The 14,870-nt window shown below is 48.1% G+C and overlaps 1 protein-coding gene across 12 annotated transcripts in view; it reads right to left on the bottom strand.

The window, feature by feature from the left end:
• Window positions 1-14,870, bottom strand: part of zmiz1a (zinc finger, MIZ-type containing 1a) — a 334,001-nt gene that overhangs the window by 45,251 nt on the left and 273,880 nt on the right. Inside the window, exon 1 of one of the 12 annotated variants that reach the window (XM_078428565.1) lies at window positions 1,963-2,035. The exons of the other annotated variants lie outside the window; for them this stretch is intronic. Within the exon in view, the coding sequence (XP_078284691.1) occupies window positions 1,963-1,999 (37 nt within the window). The 5' untranslated portion in view covers window positions 2,000-2,035. Of the gene's footprint in view, window positions 1-1,962; window positions 2,036-14,870 lie in introns of those variants that run through there. 12 annotated transcript variants of the gene reach the window in all.

Genomic DNA, 14,870 nt, shown 5'->3' with positions numbered 1-14,870 from the left:
CTGCCACAACAACATGCTCATCACCTCCAACGCTTAGCCCACATTGATGAGGGGGGACCTCATTAAAGCACCGAATAGTGAAGGGCCTGGATAGAGTGGATGTGGAGAGGATGTTTCCACTAGTGGGAGAGTCTCGGACCAGAGGCCACAGCCTCAGAATTAAAGGATGTTCCTTTAGAAAGGAGGCGAGGAGGAATTTCTTTAGAGGGCGGTGAATCTGTGGAATTCATTGCCACAGACGGCTGTGGAGGACAAGTCAATTGATGCTTTTAAAGTGAAGATTGATAGATTCTTCATCAGTGCGGGTGTCAGGGGTTATGGGGAGAAGGCAGGAGAATGGGGTTAAGGTAGATCAGCCATGATTGAAAGTGAATGAGGGACAGTCTGTAGAAGGGCCCCGACCCGATACGTCACCCATCCATGTTCTTTAGGGATGCTGCCTGTCCCGCTGAATTCCTCCGGCAGTTTGTGTTTTTGCTCAATATTCCAGCATCTGCAGTTCCTTCTGTCTCGAGGAAGTGGATTTTGTTATCTTTGTACCAGCAAAGTCAGTCTTGATGTTCATAGGAAAAGCCACTGGGTGGCAGTGTTACCCAGCCTTTACATTAATGACATACGCACACACACACACGCTCACACACACGCACACACACACGCTCACACACACGCACACACACACGCTCACACACACACACACACACGCACACACAGATAAGCTCACACACACACACGCACAGATACGCTCACACACAGATACGCTCACACACACACACACACGCTCACACACGCACACACACACACATGCTCACACACACATGCACTCACACACATGCTCACACACACATGCTCACACACAATGCTCACACACACATGCTCACACACACACTCACACACAGATACGCTCACACACACACGCTCACACACATGCTCACACACACATGCTCACACACACACATGCACTCACACACATGCTCACACACACACACACACACGCTCACACACACACTCACACACAGATACGCTCACACACACATGCACTCACACACACGCTCACACACACATGCTCACACACACACATGCTCACACACACACGCTCACACACACACACTCACAGATAAGCTCTCACACACACACACGCTCACACACACATGCTCACACACACACACGCTCACACATGCGCTCACACACACACACGCTCACACACACACGCTCATGCGCACACACAGATACTCTCTCACACATGCTCGGTCATACACACACACGCTCACACAATACGTTCACACACACATAGATAGGCTCACACACACAGATAGGCTCAAACACACACGCTCACACACACAGTGCGACCCAGCCCACACCCTACTACACACATCAGACATTTGCAGCAAGCACCCTGTTGCTGCCAAAGGTCTATCTATGCTAGACACCCCATTACCCCCCACAACCACCCTTCTCCTCCCCTTCCCACCCCCTCTCTTTCCCCCCCTCCCTTCCCCACCACCTCCCCTCTCCACCACCACCCTTCTCCTCCCCCCCCCACCCCCTCTCTTTCCCCCCCTCCCTTCCCCACCACCTCCCCTCTCCACCACCACCCCTCCCCTCCCCTCCCACCGCCCACTACTCCCTTCCCTTAATGCTACTTGGAGTGACTCAGTAGAGAGTGACAAACAAGCTGGAGCCGAGGAACAGCACAACACACTCCTGGGTTAAGAAATGTCTTTGTTACCAGCCCCCCGTATTGTCGTTTGCCTGTTATGTGAGGCGCAGCAAGGCCGAGTTCAAATTAAGAAGTTACTTCACAAAAACCCAATTTGACTCTTAGAGCCCCAACTCCCTCCCCCTTCTCTCTCTCCCCCCCAACTCCCCTCCCCATTCTCTCCCCCCCCAACTCCCCTCCCCCTTCTCTCCCCCCCACTCCCCTCCCCCTTCTCTCTCTCCCCCCCCCCCCCCCTGCAGTCTCACCCCTGGCTCTAACATCTGTGCAACAGCTCATGTACATTCCACTCCTGGGGGGAAAATGATGTCAATTATTCATTCTCTCTCTCTCTCTCTCTCTCTCTCTCTCTCTCTCTCTCTCTCTCTCTCTCTCTCTCTCTCTCTCTCAGTCTCTCTTTCTCTTCCTCTTCCTCATTCTTTCTCTCTCACACTCTCTCTCTCATTCCCTCTCACTCGCTCGCTCTAACTTTCTCTCTCGTTCTCTCACACGATCTCTCTCACGCTCCCTCACCCTCACTCTCTCTCTCCCTCATTCTCTCTCTCTCTCCCTCTCCTCCCTCTCTCTCCCTCTCCTCCCTCTCTCTCTCGCCGTCTCACTCTCATTCTCTCTCACTCTCTATCTTTCTCTCCTGCTCTCTCTCTCTTTTTCTCTCACACTCACTCTCTCCCTCTCTCTCTCTCTTTCTCTCACATGCACTCTCCCTCCCTCTCTCTCTTTCTCCCTCCCTCTCTCCCTCTCTTTCTCCCCCTCCCCCTCCCCCTCCCTCCCTCTCTCTCTCCCTCTCTCTCCCCCTCCCTCTCTCTCCCTCTCTCTCTCTCTCTCTCTCTCTCTCTCTTTCTTTCCCCCTCTCTCTATCTCTCGCAGATATACTGGGTAGAGACGCAAACCAAATTGGCATTCCCTGAGAAACAGCATGTGTGCAAACTGACACCCTTTGATAAAGGCAGTGTGTGTTACAACAAAATGGCTCTCTGTTCAGCTGACTGGGAACAGTTCTGTACTGCAGGCTCAGCCACATTCTTTGTAGAATTTGTATACTGGCAAGGATAATCAGATGTCTTTTATCCCCAAACGCACATATCTTTTTTATAAATCATATATACTTTTGTAAAACATATTACAGGCAAACAAAGCAGTACAAAATAAAAATATGAATAACAAAGACATTATTTGTACTTTAGTTTAGTTTAGATTAGCGATACAGCATGGAAACAGGCCCTTCGGCCCACCGAGTCCGCGCTGATCAGGCTGACCAAGATGCTCCATCTAAGCTCGTCCCATTCGCCTGCGTTTGGCCCATATCTCCACTCCTTCCTATTCATCCTCTTGCCCAGATGTCTTTTTCAATGTTGTTATTGTTCTTGCCTCAACTACCTTCTCTGGTATTTATTCACAAAATGCTGGAGTAACTCAGCAGGTCAGGCAGCATCTCAGGAGAAGGAATGGGTCGAGACACTTCTTCAGTCTGGTAGCTCATTCCATACACTCACCACCCTCAAAGTGAAAAAGTTGCTTCCTAGGTTCCTATTAAACCTTGGCCCTTTCACCAACCTATATCCACTGGTTCTTGATTCCCAGCGTAAAAGGCTCTGTGCATTCACCCTATCTTTTCCAAATGGATTGCAAAAGATTGATGATGATCTCAATCTGACACTGGACAAAATGTGTAGGAAGGAACTGCAGACGCTGGTTTACACCGAAGATATATAAAAAAAATGCTGGAGTAACTCAGCTGGTCAGGCAGCATCTCGGGAGAGAAGGAATGGGTGACGTTTCGGTGCGAGACCCTTCTTTGGACTGATGTCAGGGGAGGGGGCAGGACAAAGATAGGATGTAGTCGGAGACAGGAAGACCAGTAGGAGAACTGGGAAGGGGGAGGGGATAGAGAGGGAAAGCAGGGACTATCTGATGTGGGAGAAGTCAACGTTCATACCACTGGGGTGTAAGCTGCCCAAGCGAAATATGAGGTGCTGTTCCTCCAATTTGCGCTGGGCGTCACTCTGACAATGGAGGAGGCCCAGGACAGAAAGGTCAGATTGGGAATGGGGAGTTGAAGTGCTGAGCCACCGGGAGATCAGGTTGGTTGAGACGGACTGAGCGGAGGTGTTGAGCGAAACGATCGCCGAGCCTGCGCTTGGTGGATCAGGCAGCAAGTGTACCAGCTCTCCCGCTGACATGAGTGAATGCTGCAACCAGAATCACCATCAGCTCATGCATCATCTGCCTGTTGAGTCAACTGCCTGCAGCCTCCCACATCTGGCATCTGTACCCAAGTTCCCACCGTGCAAGAGACTGTGGTTGCAGTAAACCATCTGGACCATCTGGAGGACAACACAGCTACACCTGGCTAGGCCGACCCTGCAATGCTGCCAAGACCAAAGATACCAGAGGGGCAAGATGGACCACTCCGACAAAATCGCCTACACTGAAGTGTAGTACGCAAAGGAGCGTAACGGCCGCCATTTTAGTAAGCAAAACCTGCCGTTCGCTCTGCCTCTCGCAGTGTAATCAGTGTTTTGGGGGAACTGTATGTGTGATGATACCATAAAAATGCAGAATATATCTCATCTATCAATTCACAGATTTTAGTTTTTTTCTTTTAAAATGTTTCTGTTGGTTTCTGCCTACTAAAATGGCGCCGTGACATACTACGGTTTTTAGGGTCGAGTGGTCTATCTAGCTAGCTCCTCAAGTATCTTTGGCCAGGATCACAGACCTTCATGGCCTAGTCACGATCCCTGCACTAACAACAACTGGGACTTGAAAATGGTACCAATCTGGCGACTGTAGACAGTCTCAGTGTACTACTGCCAAACACTTGACCTGTATTTGAGATGCAATTTTGGTCTCCTAATTTGAGGAAGGACATTATTGCTATTGAGGGAGTGCAGCGTAGGTTCACCAGGTTAGTTCCCGGGATGGCGGGACTGACGTATGATGAAAGAATGGGTCGACTGGGCTTGTATTCACTGGAATTTAGAAGGATGAGAGGGGATCATATAGAAACATGTAAAATTCTTAAAGGATTGGACAGGCTAGATGCGGGAAAAATGTTCCCGATGTTGGGGGAGTCCAGAACCAAGGGTCACAGTTTAAGAATAAGGGGTAGGCCATTAAGAACGGAGATGAGGAAAAACCTCTTCACACCGAGAGTTGTGAATCTGTGGAATTCTCTGCCAATTCACTGGATGTTTTCAAGAGAGTTAAATTTAACTCTTAGGGCTAACGGAATCAAGGGATAAGGGGAGAAGGCAGGAACGGGGTACTGATTCTGGATGATCAGCCATGATCATATTGAATGGCGGTGCTGGCTCGAAGGGCTGAATGGCCTACTCCTGCACCTATTTCTCTATGTTTTTTTCTAAGTTTCTGATATGTATCTCAGTGTTTATGCTTCACTGGCAAATCTCAAGGAATGCCGACTTAGAAGTTCTCCTCTCTCCGACAGGAATTCTACAACACCCTCTCTTGTTGCTCCCCCTCTGTGATTCCTCCTCTTCTCCAACCACGTTTATCCATTATACATCTTCCTTGATCTTCGTCCCCTTTGATCTCTCGTTTTCACACCTTACCTATCTGTTTCCCTCTCCCCTGACTCAGTCTCGACCCGAAACGTCACCCATTCCCTCTCTCCTAGAAGCTGCCTGACCCGCTGAGTTACTCCAGCATTTTGTGATACCTTCGATTTGTACCAGCATCTGCAGTTATTTTCCTACACTAGGGGTGTAAAGGATCATTTCCAGGTAACACCTGCATCTGAGACAAAATGCTTCTTAAAATGCATTTCAGCTTCAATTTATTTCCGGTCTCAGGCAGTGATGATCAGGGATAATTGTTCAGAGTGGTTTAAAATCTCATTGGTATTCAGGAGTCTGTATTTACGTGCTGCCTTTCATGGAGTGAAGGATTCCGCGGGATTTCACAGAGGTACAAGGAAGGGGTGCCAACTATCTCACTCCCAAATGCGGTACAAGGTGACATCACCACCCCGCGCCCCGCGTGATCTCACCCAGCCAGCGGCCACGTACTCCCGCTCCATCAATGGCGGCCGCCCGGGCCGGGAGGCGGGTTGCTACACAACCTCCATTAGGCGAACACACTCCGTTAGCATACACTAGCCTATGTTAGCATGGACACCCCTGCCCTGGGTGGGGGCCGACATCGGGAGCTACGGCAGTGGCAGCGTCTTCGCCCGACCTGAATCGCGGGGCTTGGGTCGGCCCGACGCGGACCTTTCACCGTCCGCCGCGGCCTAAAATAGGCCGCGGGATTTTCTCCGCCCGGCGGGGGCTTCAATGTCGGGAGCCCCGACCGCCCCGACGTGCAGCGGCAGCGGTAGCGTCTTCGCCCGCCCCCGATCGCGGGGCTTGGGGTCGGCCCGCTGCGGACCTTTCACCGTCCGGCGCGGCCTGGAACGTGGCAACTTCAACAGCCTGACCGCGGGAGAAGACGGCAGGGGACGAGAAATGACATTCTGGCCTTCCATCACAGTGAGGGGGTGACTGGAGGAGACTCACTGTGATGGATGTTTCTTTCTGTTTCTTTTTGTTTGATTGTTTGTGTTTTTGCTTATTTTTATTGCTCTTGTTGTTGGACTGTGGGTAATCTTTCATTTCACTGCACATTAATGTGTATGTGACAAATAAACTTGACTTTACTTGACTTGACTGTCCCATGGGCCGCTGTAGGCTAACGGAGTGTGTTCGCCTAATGGAGGTTGCGTAGCAACCCACCTCCTGGCCCACAGGCCGTGGGCCTAATACGGGACAATGACGGTCCCGTACGGGACAAACCAATTTAGCCCAAAATACGCTCGCTCTCTTCTGTCAATCTCTCCCTTTCTCTTCTGTCATTCCCCTCTTTCCTATTCCTTCCCTCGTATCTTACACCCAGAACTTTGTCCAATAATCCTTCCCTCCCTTTTCCCACAAACCAATTTAGCCCAAAATACGGGATGTCCCGGCTGATACGGGACAGTTGGCAACCCTAGTAAAGGGCATGTATGACAAGTGGATTGTCATGGACACATAGTGCAGACGGCTGAACTAACGATCTGGAGACACGAGTTCAAATCCTCCCACGATAGTCGCGACGTTTATGTTGTGTTAACTAATTTTTACTAGAAGACGTTGAGGTTAAGTGATGCAAAATCATGAAACTGTGAGGTAGCAGTGAAATAGGGCTTCTGATTCAATAATGACCTTCAGTCTCGACCCGAAATGTCACCCATTCCTTCTCTCCTGAGATGCTGCCTGACCTGCTGAGTTACTCAAGCAGTTGTTGAGTTTTTTCAGGCGTATTCTCAGGAGATACTCCCCCCACTAACCCCAATGTCAATGGAGCCTTTCCAAGTTGCGATTTAACTTTTAGATAGGCTTGGGTCTGCTGCCTATTTGTACTTTTCTTGTTCGCCTTGAGATGTTTATCTTTCTTGATGGTAATTTTAGAGAGAGGAAAGCTCTGTATCATAAGATTGGTGGCACAGTGGCCAGCGGTAGAGTTGCTAACTTACAGCGCCACAGACCCAGGGTGCTTGTCTGTACGGAGTTTGTACGTTCTTCCCGTGACCTGCGTGGGTTTTCTCTAAGAAATTCCTCCCACACTGCAAAGACGTACAGGTTTGTAGGTTAATTGGCTTGGTATAAATGTACAAATTGTTCCTAGTGTAGGATCGCAGTAGTGTGCGGGGATCGCTGGTTGGCGTGGACTCAGTTTGGCCAAAAGCGTGTTTCTGCACTGTATCTTTAAACTAAACTAAACTAAACTAAACTTAACGCAAAGTGGACATACCTTGAGGAGAAATCGCAGAGGAGCAACAGGTGCTGTAAGAACATAACTGCAGATGCTGGTACAAATCGAAGGTATTTATTCACAAAATGCTGGAGTAACTCAGCAGGTCAGGCAGCATCTCAGGAGAGAAGGAATGGGTGACGTTTCGGGTCGAGACTGAAGGTCATTATTGAATCAGAAGCCCTATTTCACTGCTACCTCACAGTTTCATGATTTCGCATCACTTAACCTAAACGTCTTCTAGTAAAAATTAGTTAACACAACATAAACGTCGCGACTATCGTGGGAGGATTTGAACTCGTGTCTCCAGATCGTTAGTTCAGCCGTCTGCACTATGTGTCCATGACAATCCACTTGTCATACATGCCCTTTACTAGGGTTGCCAACTGTCCCGTATCAGCCGGGACATCCCGTATTTTGGGCTAAATTGGTTTGTGGGAAAAGGGAGGGAAGGATTATTGGACAAAGTTCTGGGTGTAAGATACGAGGGAAGGAATAGGAAAGAGGGGAATGACAGAAGAGAAAGGGAGAGATTGACAGAAGAGAGCGAGAGGCAGAGGAGAAGAGGACAAGGAGTGACCAAAGAAGAGATGGCAGGAAGAGGGAAGAAAGAGGGGAAGTTGTTAGTGGGTTAACAAGTATGAGATACAAAGGAGAGAGGGGAAATGAGAGAGTGAGAAAGAGAGGCAGATTGGAATGTGTAGGAAGGAACTGCAGATGCTGGTTTACACTGAAAATGGACACAAAATGCTGGAGTAACTTAGAGGGACAGGCAGCATCTCTGGAGAGAAGGAATCATATCATATCATATATATACAGCCGGAAACAGGCCTTTTCGGCCCACCAAGTCCGTGCCGCCCAACGATCCCCGCACATTAACACTATCCTACACCAACTAGGGACAATTTTTTAAAACATTTACCCAGCCAATTAACCTACATACCTGTACGTCTTTGGAGTGTGGGAGGAAACCGAAGATCTCGGAGAAAACCCACGCAGGTCACGGGGAGAACGTACAAACTCCTTACAGTGCAGCACCCGTAGTCAGGATCGAACCTGAGTCTCCGGCGCTGCATTCGCTGTAAAGCAGCAACTCTACCGCTGCGCTACCGTGCCTTTGGGTTGAGATGCTTCTTCTGAGTCTGAAGAAGGGTCTTGACTTGAAATGTCACCCATTCCTCTCCAGAGATGCTGCCTGTCCAATAGATTAGAGTCAGAGGGAGAGGGACATTTGCACATCCGCAAACACAGGGTGTTGCCACTACTATCTGACTTGTAAATCGATGACGCTGAGAATCAACCGGACTGGCAGTAGAAAAATATCAGGCAAACATTGCAAGATAATTCAGCAAGTCAAGTTAAATCTTGTTTCTCCCAAAGGGGTCGAGCAACAACCTCTTTACATTAAATGTGGCACAAAACAGAGGAGTTCCATTTGCAAACGAGCTACGCAGATCCTGTTTACTTCTCAGTGGAGGAATGTTCCCTCACAGGGGTCAAGTCTAAATCAGGAAACAAACAGACAGCACTGCTGCATATTGAAATGTGCAGAGCTGAACTTAAACCTCACATCCGCACACACACTGGTGCAAATCTGCCGACTGGGGTTGGTACTGGAGAGAGAGAACGAGAAAGGCAAAGAGGGATAAGCTGCGGAGGTTGAGGAAGAGGATAGACCACCCTGTAGGTTAATTCTCCCACTCGAGCACTGTCCAAGCCTCTCGATGGTGTCCACACCCGAATGCTCAGAAAAGTGCGAAGTGCCAGTCGGAAGGACAGCACTACCAACGCCCAGCTCCACGGGGAGATACCTCCTCCGACCGAGAAGATCAGGTGGAGAAGGATGAGGCTCGCTGGTCATTGGCACCGGCAAACGAGGTTGTGCTGTGGGAACCCACCCATGGAAGACGGAACCCGGGACCACCAAACAAGACCATGGTGGAGACGTCGATGGAAGACGCATGTGTAGAGACACAAGAGGAGGTGTCCAGCTGCATGGAGGACAGAGATGTGTGGGGCGTCCGTCACCGTGCCCGTCGCAAACCAGCACCAATGCGTCGCTGAATGTTTTCAGCCATTTTAAATTTAAAAAAATGAAAAGTCAATTGGCCTCTGCAAACACTTCCTGGTGTGTAAGGAGTGGATGCAAAAGTGGGATAACGTAGAACGAGTCTGAATGGGTGGGTTAGCATGGAGTCAAGCGGGCCGAAGAGCCTGTTTCCATGCTGTAATTTGAAATGTTAAACGTAAAGAGAGTAAGAGAAAGAGGTATAGAGAGAGTAATAAACAAGGACAGAAAGCAAGAGGATGGATGGATGAAATAGATCGATGTGAATTTAAGCGAAGAGTGAGGGGAGGAGTCCATTATTCCTCCTCCTCAATAATTTCCATTTTCTCTGCTATTTAAGCGAGCAATTTAAGTATTGTAATCAAATCAGGTCCTTCGCTCCCACAGTGCACACATCACTCATCGAGGAATCAGTGCGTCTAAACAGCAGAAAACCCATTTCCTTTCCTCGATCTGTTAATAGGAAGATTAATGAGTTGTGTCACAGTGACGCAGTTGGTCAGTGTGGAGTGTACACGTTGTCCCTGTGACCACATGGGTTTCCTCCCACATTCTAAAGACAAGTCGGTTTGCAGGTTAACTGGTCTCTGTAAATTGCTCCAAGTGTGTAGTGTGGAAAGGCCCAATAGACCTGTGTGGATTTTGGCTCTCGAAATCTTTCCCTGTCCCTGCTCGACCTTTGCACCTGAAGATGATCTCAATCAGAGAAAGTGCTGGAGTAACTCAGCGGGCCAGGCGGCATCCTTGGAGAACATGGATAGGTGACGCTTCCTTCTTCCATCTCATTCTTGCTACCTTCTGCCCATTCCAACCACAGACATTGCCGAACCACCCGAGTCCCCCCAACACTTAGTATTTTACTCAAGCTTCCAGCATCTGCACTTCCTTTCGGTTCAGTTCAGTTTAGAGATACAGCGCGGAAACAGGCCCTTCGGCCCACCGAGTCCGCGCCGACCAGCGATCCCCGCACAATAACACTATCCTACACACGCTAGGGACAATTTTACATTTATACCGAAACAGTTAGATATGTCAAGGATAGGACAGGTTTGGAGGGATATGGGGCAAACGCGGGCAGGTGGGACTAGCGTGGCTGGGACATGTTGGCCAGTGTGGGCAAGTTGGGCCCACTCTATGACTTGCTGAACATCTGCGGTACCTCTTTGAACCTTAATGTCAAGGTCTAACAGATGGTTACAAGACGACCAGAGTGAGATGATTCAACGTTTTACAAGCCCCATGTTGTAAAGATTATTCAATCCATGCACACATTGATCCTCGGATTTTTTGTTTTGCAGCTAATTTGGAAATGAGTTCACACACCACACCCAAAATCTAACCTAGCTACAAAAATGGGGCCATTGGGCACAAGAAATGTTGAAACTCCCTCCTCGAGACATTTACATTATTTAGATACTCTGGGTGTGGTAGAACTTGTCTGTTTCACATGGACAGGTATTCCTTCATTATATATTTTTACAGACTGGATTAACATCAAGATAATTACCACTTGAAAACTTTTTTTTCACTTAATACCTGATCTTCGAAACTCTGAAGGATTTTGATCGCTGACTACAGTTTCTATCATTAACAATCTTGTTCCCACACATACTTCCAATACCGATGCACCTAAATAAATTCCTGTGTCATTTCTAATGAAAAAGGCCCGTTTAAACCTGCCACATCTATTCATTGTGGCCTTGAAGCTCATGTTGCCTCAGACTATAATGCTGACCTTTTTTATATGTCGTAAGGTTGAGAGGAGACTTTGATAGAGGTGTGTAAAATTATGGGAGGCATAGATAGACAGTCAAACAGTGTGCATCTACACACTTATTATTAGTGCTTGTTAACATGTTAATAGTTTATTATTGAATATGGAGTTGGTTATTATCCTGTAGCATAAGTGGGCATAGGGAGTTTACATACAACTTTGGCATTGTTCATAAGTTCGTAAGTGATAGGAGCAGAATTAGGCCTTTCAGCCCATCAAGTCTACTCCGTCATTCAATCATGACTGATCTCTCTCTCCTAACCCCATTCTCCTGCCTTCTCCCATAACCCCTGACACCCGCACTAATCACGAATCCATCCATCCATCCATCCATCCATCCATCCATCCATCCATCCATCCATCCATCCATCCATCCATCCATCCATCCATCCATCCATCCATCCATCCATCCATCCATCCATCCATCCATCCATCTATCTATCTATCTATCTATCTATTCTCCTAATTTGAGGACGGACATTATTGCTATTGAGGGAGTGCAACGTAGGTTCACCAGTTTAATTCCTGGGATGGCGAGACTGACGTATGATGAAAGAATGGGTCGACTGGGCTTGTATTCACTGGAATTTAGAAGGATGAGAGGGGACCTTATAGAAACATATAAAATTCTTAAAGGATTGGACAGGCTAGATGCAGGAAAAATGTTCCTGTTGTTGGGGGAATCCAGAACCAAGGGTCACAGTTCACAAATAAGGGTAGCACATTTAGGACTGAGATGAGGAAAAACTTTTTCACCCAGAGAGTTGTGAATCTGTGGAATTCTCTGCCACAGAAGACAGTGGAGCCCAATCCACTGGATGTTTTCAAGAGAGAGTTAGATTTAGCTCTTAGGGCTAACGGAATCAGGGGATACGGGAGAAAAAGCAGGAACGGGGTACTGATTTTTGATGATCAGCCATGATCATATTGAATGGCGGTGCTGGCTCGAAGGGCCGAATGGCCAACTCCTGCACCTATTTTCCTATGTTTCTATGTTTCTAAAACCATAATCTTCACATTCATCACTCAAGCAACTCATTTATCATTGACCCACACAACTTCCACTATACAAACATCAAATGGTTTATTGCAGCCACAACTCTGAGTAAGTCATCTTACCAGCAGTGATTCACCAACAGCGAGTGTGGGCAGGTTTGAAGGGTGGTAGAATGCGAAGGCCAACTGAAGGTCAGACCAGGTCAACAAGCAGAAAAACACACATCCATTTTAACCTGCCCACCAACACCCAGATATCATATTTATTTCACAAAATGCTGGAGTAACTCAGCAGGTCAGGCAGCATCTCAGGAGAGAAGGAATGGGTGATGTTTCGGGTCGAGACCCTTCTTCAGACTGATGTCAGTGGGGGGGGGGGGGGGGGACAAAGGAAGGATATAGGTGGAGACAGGAAGACAGAGGGAGAACTGGGAAGGGGGAGGGGAAGAGAGGGACAGAGGAACTATCTAAAGTTGGAGAAGTCAATGTTCATACCGCTGGGCTGCACTTTGAAGAAGTTCTCCCCAGATATCATATAAAACACAAGGTGCTGGAGTCACTCAGCAGGTGAGGCACCGTTAGCTGGGGTACCAGTAGAACTGCAGATGCTGGTTTATACCAAAGATAGACACAAAGTGCTGGAGTCACTCAGCGGGTCAGGCAGCATCTCTGGAGAGCGTGGATGGGTGATGTTTCGGGTTGGGACCCTTCTTCGAACTTGGGACCCAAAACATCACCCATCCTTTTTCTCCAGAGATGCTGCCTGACCCACTGAATAACTCCAGTACTTTGTGCCTGTCTATAAGCTAGGGTACTGTCTGATTCACATCTACCCCATTGTGGACATTGGAATTTGTCTCTCGAACCAGTGCACTACAATGATGAAACTATATTCTGCACTCTGTATCCTTCCCTCTGTTTTACCTATTGTACTTCAGATTGGGTTGATTGTATGTTTGTATATATAATTAGATATAGAAGGTAGATCCAAAATGCTGGAGTAACTCAGGCTGAAGAAGGGTCTCGACCCGAAACGTCACCCATTCCTTCTCTCCAGAGATGCTGCCTGGCCCGCTGAGTTACTCCAGCATTTTGTGTCTACCTTCTATTTAAACTAGCATCTGCAGTTCTTTCCTATTCAAATAATTATATGTAGTATGAGTGCAAAGAAAGGTTCCAATCCGAAATGTCACCTCTCCATGCCCTCTGCTGCGTTTGTCCAGCACATTGTGTTCTGCACAAGATTCCAGCATCAGCATTTCCTGAAGTCTAGTATTATCTGGACCGCACCGTTTATCACTGTACCTCGGTACACATGACAATAATAAACCCAAATTATAAAGCTAAACCTCTGGAGGGGGTGGATAGACGACGTTTTATCTTATCGAAACGTATAAGATTATTAAGGGGTTGGTCACGTTAGAGGCAGGAAACATGTTCCCAATGTTGGGGGAGTCCAGAACCAGGGGCCACACACAGTTTAAGAATAAGGGGTAGGCCATTTAGAACTGAGATGAGGAAAAACTTTTTCAGTCACAGAGTTGTGAATCTGTGGAATTTTCTGCCTCAGAAGGCAGTGGAGGCCAATGCTCTGAATGCATTCAAGAGAGAGCTAGATAGAGCTCTTAAGGATAGCGGAGTCGGGGGGTATGGGGAGAAGGCAGAAACGGGGTACTGATTGAGAATGATCAGCCATGATCACATTGAATGGCGGTGCTGGTTCGAAGGGCCGAATGGTCTCCTCCTGCACCTATTGTCTATTGTTTTGGGTCAGGACTGCTTCAGACTGATTGTATTGAGGTGGGGGTGGAAAGTTGGTAAAGAAATGGGGGGGGGGGGACAAAGTCTGACGAGTGATAGGTGGATACAGGCAAGGGGGGTTAGGACTAGAATAAGTTCTGTCCCAAAGGGGACCAGAAACCTATTTCACTGGTACGTAATATTGAATGTAAAAGGCAACCTCGCAGCCTAATAGCTCAAAATATCCTCAATATTCATCTCAACGCCTTCTCTTGAAAGGGGGAAGAACGCGAGTGGATCATGACTCATCCAAGTTGTCTAACCCAGTGGCTCATGAAATTAGTGTGCAAAGATTAGAATAAATATGACATTTACGAAGCACTCACTGTGCAATCCCACGGACTTGATTTGCCACCCACCAGGCTGTGTCATGGTCTGATCGTTTAATTTCCGGTTGGTGTTTCTCTTGTTCGGCAGCAAGCCGGTGGCATTCATCGCAAAGTTTAGAGCACCCGCTGACATTTGGAGCAAGCCCAGCTCCCTGGGAAACACACCTTTCCTACCTCCGATTCTCTGCCCTGCAAATGTGTGGGCCTGGGTATTCAGCACACCTTGTTCTGTGCTCTGAAACACATCACAGCTTGGGTTGGGGGCAGCACCGGCCAAGACCACAATAAATGGCAGGGTGCTCATGTAGCTCAGTCCATCACACAGCCCACCTGCCCCACCGTCAACTCCATCTACACTTCACCCCACCTCAGAATAACAGCCAACATAATCAAGAA

Source organism: Rhinoraja longicauda, chromosome 35 (assembly GCF_053455715.1).
Source record: "Rhinoraja longicauda isolate Sanriku21f chromosome 35, sRhiLon1.1, whole genome shotgun sequence".
Lineage (NCBI taxonomy): Eukaryota > Metazoa > Chordata > Chondrichthyes > Rajiformes > Arhynchobatidae > Rhinoraja > Rhinoraja longicauda.
The sequence above is the reverse complement of the archived record's forward strand: the minus strand, read 5'-3'. Positions and strand labels throughout refer to the sequence as shown.